Source organism: Ipomoea nil, unplaced genomic scaffold, assembly GCF_001879475.1.
Source record: "Ipomoea nil cultivar Tokyo-kokei standard unplaced genomic scaffold, Asagao_1.1 scaffold2845, whole genome shotgun sequence".
NCBI lineage: Eukaryota > Viridiplantae > Streptophyta > Magnoliopsida > Solanales > Convolvulaceae > Ipomoea > Ipomoea nil.
In genome coordinates, this window is record NW_017619273.1 from 7,912,880 (window position 1) to 7,921,972 (window position 9,093).

A 9,093-nucleotide genomic window follows, 5' to 3' on the forward strand; every position below is an offset into this window, starting at 1 on the left:
TACTTTAAATTGCCGATTTAAATAAACAAATTGAACATTTATTTACCTATGCATGAACATCTTCTATATAATATTGCATTGATATACTTTGAAATTATTATTTAAAAATAATCATTAGGCATTATCTCATTCGCGCAAAACGCGTAAAAAAAAAACTAGTTGATTATTATGGTAATGATAGAATGTTCAAGTATTGTACTTAATATACTTTTTAAATATATAAAAATGATTTTTAAAAAGAATATTAGATAAATATAAGAGCAAATTACATTTTTGGTCCTATGACTATAGGGGGCGTGTTAATTTCGGTGACTTTTAAAACTAACCATTTAGTCCTTTAACTATGTTTTTTAGCAGATTTGGTCATCCCGACCAAATCACCAGTGGAAATTGGGCGAAAATATGTTTGCCATTTTAAATTATTTAATAATGGGGCAAATTAGTCATTTCAGGTCCCCTTCTTTTCCATCCTTCACCTGCTGGCCAGAGTTTTTTGGGGAAAACAGAAAACTAATCAAATAGATACATATATATGTGGCGGCGGCGAAGGGGATGAGTACTTGGATTCTTGTAGAGATGGTTGGTCTCCTTTGGCCGAGTTTGACGATCTGCTCCAATCTCCGACGTCGGAGTTCGTTTCTGACGCCGATGATGTGCTTCAGTCATTCAATGGGCTCGCTTCTTGGTCGAGCTCTGGCAGGTGAAGGAAGGATAAGAAAGGGACCTGAAATGACCAATTTGTCCCCATTATTAAATAATTTAAAATGACAAACATATTTTTGGCTAATTTTCATTAACAATTTGACCGGTAAAACTAAATCTGCTAAAAAAAGACATAATTAAAAAGACTAAATTATTAGTTTTAAAAGTCACACATCTAAATTAACACGCCCTATATAGGTATAGGACCAAAAATGTAATTTGCTCTAAATATAATTAAATAGGAGTAAGTAGTAACTCTTTGGATGTTGGATACGTTTCCGTAACTCCAGAAAGAAAAATACGTAGTCATCGTTCAAATGTACGCACGGACTATTACTACTCACTTCTCCCTCGCTTCTCTGGGCGTTGATGGACCCAAACCTGGACACCCAAGAGCCTCAGCCTCAGCCGCAGCCGTACCCGTACCCGACCCGACCGCAAAACGGCCAACACCCCGACGGCGACGATCTTATGCCACCGGACCCGCTGCTACGATCAGACGCCTACATCGAAGTTGACATGGAGGCCACGCCGCTCCGGTCCCGCGTTGTCGTTGACCCACCGGAGATGTCGGAGGACACTGTGACAGATCAGGCGGCCGACTCCTCGCAGCGGCGAGCGAGGAGGAAGATGCTCCCGGAGGACGCGGCCGAGCGTCCGGCCTGGTTGCCGGAGAACTGGAAGATGGAATTGAGAGTTCGGAACTCTGGAGCCACTGCTGGATCGATTGATAGGGTAATTTCCGTCCGCTATCTCTCATCACTTGCACTATTATACTGAAGCACTGAAGCAGATAATGCATTCCTAAGCACTGTATGCATAGTTAAATTTGTTCCTTAGGTCATATTATGTATGTATTTGTGATAGCGGACTCTTCCATTGACTTAGGCGATTCATTCCCCTCTTTCTGCCTTTCATTGTTTGAAACTCAATTCGAGCTGCATAACATGCAATTTTGGCAGCATTTCTGTAAAATGGAAGAGCTTCTACAACTACTAAAGATGAACTCATTATCTGGAAAAGTTGAGACCTTTATGATATTAGTATTGCTTAATACCTTGAGGCTATAAGGCATCACATTAATTTTTTACATTTTCCTGGCTTATTGGATAGAAATTGTCTGTTAATGACTTAACTTTAGTGTTGTTCAGTCTATTACTCCTAGTAGGATGCCAGCATTTCTGCAGAATCTTTAATGTTATTAAACATGTAACATAAGGTTATGACAGAATGCCATTTGACAACTGATTAAGTTCATTTAGATGGAATCCAAGTCATAAAGGAAAGGAAATTTATCAGCTATGGCTTTTTAAAGCACATCTGTGAACTATTGGGTATCTAAAACACAGTGTTTGACAATGTGGCATACATTTTGTTGCTGGAGATAAGATTGCCGTTGAAGTGTAGCCTTATTAATCTGTCTTGAAAACAGCCTATTTCAATTTTAATTTCATTCTTTTAGTTGTGATTCTTGTTGTTGTCCACCATTGGAGTAGTGTTGATCTTACATGTTGGGAAAACTTCTAATCTTTGAATTTTTTGTAGTACTTCCAACTTCCAAGAACTAGTTTTAGGAAGTCTGCTGGCTTATGCCAATAGAATCAGCAACTTCAAGATAACTTGTTAATTGAGTAATTACTTTAACCATAATGCATTATCCAAGTATTTCATAATCCCCTTCAGTGAGCATTGGGAAGCCATCATATATATAATCTTAAAAGAATGAAATTGTGCCATGTATTACATGTTGGGGAAATAAGGTTGATAGTGTGAAAATAAAAGAATGTTATGCTGCGGAATAACCATTGCCATAGAAGTGGATTATCCGCTACCGATGCAGGTTCACAACAGCGTCCCCCCAAGGTTAACACAACCATCCTCGTCTCGTCTCCGTGCACCCTACTTTGGACTAGAACTCACACGACATTCTCCGAGTGAAGAAGGGACAAGAAAGAGATCAAACAATTATTTTGTCTGTCTATCTTAACTCAAGAACAATCTTTAAATAGTAGATGCCAAACAATTATGGCCAAATACTATCTAAAAGGTCTTGGTCATTCATCATCTTGTGGTGAAGATTATACCAAGACTAAATAATCAAGATTGAGAACCACAAAAACCCCATTGACTTTGCATTTTTCCAACAATCCCCCACAAATGCAAAGGCGACTAGAGGATACGGGATACCATGTGTCACTACGTGCTAGTTCAAGATTTGATCACTGGCACTTAAGTGTCAAACCTTTACGCTTCTTAGAGTCTTCATTGTCGCAAGATGATGAGTGACCCAAGACTTTTTAGATAGTATGTCACCATAATTGTTTGACCTCTACTATTTAAATAGGGTTGCTCTTGAGTTTAGACAACAAACCTAAAAATTTGTTTGATCCTTTTTTTTTTTTTTTTTTTTTTTTTTTCACTCGTGTAAGTTCCAATCCCTGCTTCGAGTGCATGGAGACATGGATTGTTGTGTTAACCTTGGGGGGTGACTCCATTGTTGTGAACCTGCACGCGGCGAATTCACTCCTATGGGAATGGTTTTTCCACGGCACAACATTCCTTTATTTTCACATTATCAACCTTATTTTCCCAACATTACATTCCATTTTTAATAAGCTTTCTATTGGGTTGCATTTAGTGGCTATGAAAAGCTCAATTACGAAGGATACTTAGTCTTGGTCTAAGAGCATCCACTATAGAGTCTTTTTCCAAGCTATTTCAGAATGAACTCTTCCAAAACAAGGAGCAAAGTGATGTGGGAAGGAGTTAATTTTTTATTTATTTATTTTTTAATTCAGTTTTGTTTGTTTTTTTATTTTTTTTCTCTCCCCTCCCACCTTCTCTTTCCTAATCACTCTTACATTCTTCCCACTAATTCTCCCCACGGATAAGGATGCTCTAATGGCACAAATCAAAAGGCTTTCTTAAGCGAGCACAATATGGAAAATAATTTTCTTTGTACTACTGATAGCGTGTTACTTTCATTGCATGCTGTAATAAAACCTCTTGGAGCTGAAAGTCAGCAGTCTACATATAAGTTGAAGATAATCTAGCTCTAGTACACCAGTGATATGGTTTCACTCCTCTCTGTTTAATTTGGAATGAAAAAAAAAATGCAATGGTTCTAAGGACATCAATTTTCTTTGAGACAATTCAAAGATCTATTAGTTCTTCCACTCTTATTTTGGACTCTTTTAGTGCTCTTTCTTTGGTAGATTTTTTGGCATTGGGTTGTACAGTGCTTTATATTGCTGCTACCATCTGATACCTCTTGGCGAAATTCTGACTCACCAAACACACACATACACACCAGTTATGTAGTGTTTGGTTAAACATTTCCATTTAGAATTTAAGACTTGAATAATTGTGATCTCTCGGCTATTTTTTGAAGGATCTTGAGATAAGTTATTCTTGAATTGAAAACTGTATCCATTTAGGACATCTTCGTGGACACTTCAGCAAATGATTCCTTGCCTCTTGGAAAATTTGCCAAAACATTTGAAAGTTGAAGTACAAGGACTTGAATGGCAGATTTCCAAAGTTTTAAGAGCTTCTTTTCTAGGAGTTCTGATAAATTATCATGGTAGTGTGGTTGGCTGAGTCATTTGTATGGCATGATTTAATGCCCCCCCCCCCCCCCCCCACCCCCCTCCCACGACCACCACCTAGGATTCAGTGATATCCCATGTGCTTAATTATGTTTATACTAGATTATTCCTACTAAATTTAGAGTATATTGAAATGTATTATTGGCAAAAAAAATGTGTTGAACTTTTTGGTAGGGGAGATTAAAGACTTCACAGTAATAATGCCATCTCACTTATCTGTGAATTCAAATCTAAATCAGGTAAAGGGTTCCAATACAAGTCCTTGCTAGTAGCAGAACAAGGAAAAATTGTACAAAAAGAAATATTTGACCAATTTATGAATTTGATTTGTAACTAGATTGTTTTGAAAAACTGCTAACTGGAAATTTTCTGAGTTAAAAAAGTTAAAGCTAATTATTTGTCCCCTTACTGTGATATTTAATATCTTTACAATTCAACCTCTCCCAATTATCTGTCTATATATTTGTATGTAATGAACCATGTTAGTTAGTAAAGAAAGTAGCACTTGGTTGAAGCTGGTTGTAAGATTCACAATCACATAATGGTCATGTGACTATGTGAGGCATAGGGTGTTCTTGAACATGCAGAAAGTTATTGAATGTGGAATTTAATGTGATAACAAGTGCATTGAATGTAAGAGCATGAGAAGTTGAATTGAATATGGCAATATGCATTGAAGTTCTGAAAATGGGGTAGCAAGAAATTACTGTATATTTTTGTTAGTCTAGATGATATAGGATCTAAGGTTGGATAAAGAAACTACCAATTCTTAGCTTCATTTGACAATTTGAACATGTTGCAGCTGCTTAGCCTTAAACTACACCAAAAAAATCTGTAAACCATCTAAACCCTATCTTTATTGTATTAATATTGGTTCAAAAAATTTGTGAACACTCCTTAATCCCTATTTGAACTTGTGGAAACTTTTTTTCTTGAGAAAGTTAAAGCTTTCTGATCAGTGAATGTAGGATGCAAGTTACTGAAGTTAGGGAAGTGAGAGATGTTAGGTTGTGGATATATAAGTAGGTTGGTCATTGGTGTCAGTCTATTATGGTACTAGTTTAAGGAACAAATTAAATTAGTGGACAAGTTGAAAAGATAAATAGATAAGGTCAAATTGAAATGTCCATATGGGAGTTCTGGTCCAATTTTGTTCCATGTTTTCACAAACATTCAAACTTGAACAATGTTAGAGTCCTTCAAACTTGAAATAGATTTATCAGCTGCTGCTTTTTATGGTTTTACCTAATGTTTTGCCATCACTGTATCTCAATTGTGCATCTCTAATGGGTGAAATAGCTGAATGTCTTTATAGTGCAATAGACAACCTCAATTATGAGTGGTAGGTAAAAGTATTTCCAGACATCCATTCTCTAAAAGCATTTATAGGTACTTAGGTAGCAGCTTCCCTTGGGACAATAACATTTTCTCTCTAAAGTAATTGTGCACATTTTAAAGATTAATGGCTGACTTTAAACTTGTTTAATAGGAAAAAAGAATGCATTTATGCCTTGATGTTTGAAGAAGGCTGAATTACTTGCATTTTAACTCTTAATCCCAATTACGATTGTTTTTGTTTCTGCAGTATTATATTGACCCAGTTTCAGGCAAGAAGTTCCGGTCAAGCAAAGAAGTGCTTCACTATTTAGAAACAGGAACCAAACGAAAGGTAAGAAGTTGAACTCCGATGCTGATGTTACATGAAGAATTCTTTCCATAGCTGTTCTCCTGAATTTTTTTTTCTAATCATTTCCTCTAAGTTGGCAAAAGTCTATTCTGATACCACTTTATGGTTTTTGTCATTCCTTTCCCAGCCATCCGACAGCCCTGGGGGGAGCCAGAAACAAAAGAAGAGCAGTCCAATGCCTAAGAAGGCCCCTCCTTTCTATTTTGATTTTGAGAACCCACCGCAGAGCGTAAGCTGGGTTCAGACAAATGCTCCAGGCGACGCTTGGACGCCGTATAGTTGTCATGGCATGGTTCCAGAATGCATTCGGAATGAATGGAGTACAGTATTCTCTAGTGTCACGCAAGTGGTGGGGCAGAAGAACGCACCTTTGAAGGACAAGAAGTCGTGATCCTAGCAATGGAACTCACGATGAACCGTGAACTTAACTTTTAAGGCTTCAATCTTCTCTTTAAAGATGATCAAAATGCTTGGACTATGGTGAAGTACTTTTTGTAACTTAAACTTGTAACTAAATGATGCACAGCTACGATATGACCTGCGTGTCTTAAAATACCTGTACCACTAGTTACTCTATTCAGTGTCCTTTCACAGTAGTGTCTTAGCATGTTATGGCTTTGTTGTTTGCGTAGGACGAGTCTGAATGCACATGTTATAACAATAGGACATTTGATTGCTATTTTTCTGTAACTTTTAATGATATTTAGCACTTTGTTATGGTCGAAGTTTTGTTGCTAATTTGAGCGTGATGGTTTGAAGTGAATGTTGAATGTCGATATTACCGCCGCTGGCATGTTTTGTAAGTAAATATCTCAGTGAGAAAATGCTTTTGGCCTAATGATGGTTGCGGATCTAAAATGATTAACGGCTTGAAAGTAGAAAGTTATGTTGATAATTTTGTAAATATTATAATAGTTTATTTGAGAATTGAGATATTTAAAATTATATTCAAAATGATTAAACTTCAACATTGTTATGATAATTTGGGGTTAGTCTTAAGTTTTGTTAGAAATTTTATTGGGTTAGTCCATCAAACTTTTCTTGTACCTATATATATTGTACAATCTTAGACTTAATGATATACATGTTTTCAAAAAAAAAAATCAGATATACATAGTGTGTGTTTTCCCTCAAATATTAATATGGTATCAGAGTTAGCGAGAGTGAGATAGTGGGTCGTGCTCGGAATAGCAGTGAAGTTGTAGCAGGAATTGGGTCGCCATCGAAACCACCACGCGCTATCACTTCATCGTTGCTTTGACGCCACGCGTCGGCGCGTGTGGTAGTTTCCGGCGACATCTCGGCCGAAATTCACAGTGGTCAACTCGCCTCCTTGAGTAGGTTTCGCCAAGGTATGTTTTGTGGAGTTTTGGTTGTTGATGTTTTGCGCTTGAGAACTTGTGAGAGTGTGTTTGTTTTTCTTCCTTGGTTGAAAATGACAGAGGGAAGTAATTGGAATATTACTGTTGTATCTACGCTGTCCAAATTAATTGATGTGATATTGGCTGATGGGTATAATTTTGCTGAATGAAAATTCTTGATTAAAATTAATTTAGATGAAATGGGTAAAGACGATCATTAAGATCAAGATTGTCCTTCATATAAACAACTAAAAATGAATGGGAAGGAGACGATAAAGCTCTGTTATCACGGGTAATTAATTGTATTGGTAGGATTGTAGGAAAGTAATCTTATCAATGCAACATTGTACTACGGTGAAAGATGTATGGGAGTTAGTGTCTAAATGGTTTAGTGGGTCAAGTAATTTGAGAAAATTGTACCAGTTGTCTCAAGATGTCTATTGACCTAATCAGAAAGGCTGAGATCATCGAGACTACTATTATGATTTCAAAAGTTTAAGTGAAGCTTTATGTACTGCAATGCCTATTACAATTGATGTGCAGAAAACGAAAGCACAACGTGATCAATTAATTGTCTTTAGCTAGATTTTCAGGCTTGACAAAGAATATGGGATTCTTAGGTCACAATTGCTGGGAAACAAGGAGTTAGGGTCGTTGGACCAAGTGTTCTCTCATATACAGAATGCGGTAATAAGTACTGACAATAATGAACTTCTCAAAAGATTGTTTTTGTATCGCAGGAAAACAATGGTGAAGAAAGTGCATTTGTATTGCAAGGAAATTATACCAACGAAGGGTATAATAATCGAGGAGGTGGAGTTGGTCCCTATCGAGGACGTGGTGGTTTTGGAAGAGGTCGTGTATGACCAAGGATATGTTTCAACTGCGGAGAACCAGGTCATTTCTGGAACCAATGTCTTAAACCACCCAGGCAACAAAGATTTGCTAACACAACTTCTAGGTCTGACGGACATATGGTTGTTATGACAGATGAAGAGTTAGTAGCGTTCAATCAACTGAAGGTATCCTCTACCGTGCAGTCTCGGTCCAGTTTCTGTCCAATCAACTATCTTCTCCTACAACCTTTGTCCAAACAAGTAATCCTGTTGCATGTGTGTCTTCTTCGTCTACACAGTGGGTCATTAACTCATGGGCTAGTGACAATATGGCAAGTAATTCTAATGTTTTCTCCACATATTCTCCCTCCAACCCCGGGGTTACAATTACCCTAGTAAATGGGTTGATTGTTTCGGTTTTGGGTAGGGGTAGTGTTGTTGCAACCTCATCATTACCCCTATCATCTACATTATACCTTCCAAAGTTTCCTTTAATTTGCTCTCTATTAGTCAAATCACACGGACTTTGAATTGTTGTCTCTTTTTTTCTCGGGTTATTGTCTATTTTAGGATCTTTTGACGAGGAAGATTATTGGTAAGGGGAAAGAACTCAGAGGTCTGTACACGTTAGAGCAGTCTATATCTCCGTCCAAGGCTATGTTGAGTGATATCTTTCCTTTCCAGTTACACTGTCGGTATGATCATCCACCATTGTCAACCCAAAAGAAGCTCTTTCCTAGTTTAGAGTCGTTGTTTGCTTTGCAGTGTGAGTCTTGTGAGTTTACTAAGCATCGTCGGGTTTCCTACCCTCCCCGTGTCAATAACAAGGTAAGGTCTATATTTGAACTTGTTCATTCTGATGTATGGGGTCCTTGTTGTGTCACAGGGAAGAACATGTT

At 37.4% G+C, this 9,093-nt stretch overlaps 1 protein-coding gene across 1 annotated transcript; it reads left to right on the plus strand.

Annotated features, from left to right (window-relative positions):
- Window positions 1-1,050: 1,050 nt before the first annotated feature.
- On the plus strand, window positions 1,051-6,719 carry LOC109160320 (methyl-CpG-binding domain-containing protein 5-like). The gene is made up of 3 exons (XM_019308640.1): window positions 1,051-1,437; window positions 5,896-5,979; window positions 6,125-6,719. Exons 1-3 carry the CDS (start codon window positions 1,072-1,074, stop codon window positions 6,386-6,388), a joined length of 714 nt encoding a protein of 237 aa, XP_019164185.1. The 5' UTR covers window positions 1,051-1,071; the 3' UTR covers window positions 6,389-6,719.
- Window positions 6,720-9,093: the final 2,374 nt, after the last annotated feature.

Bases quoted from the DNA above. Each gene is read 5' to 3' on its own strand.
- LOC109160320 (XM_019308640.1), top strand. From the start codon at position 1,072: ATGGACCCAAACCTGGACACCCAAGAGCCTCAGCCTCAGCCGCAGCCG. The intron at 1,438-5,895 runs GTAATTTCCGTC...TTGTTTCTGCAG, and splicing joins CTGCTGGATCGATTGATAGG to TATTATATTGACCCAGTTTC. The intron at 5,980-6,124 runs GTAAGAAGTTGA...TTCCTTTCCCAG, and splicing joins AAACAGGAACCAAACGAAAG to CCATCCGACAGCCCTGGGGG.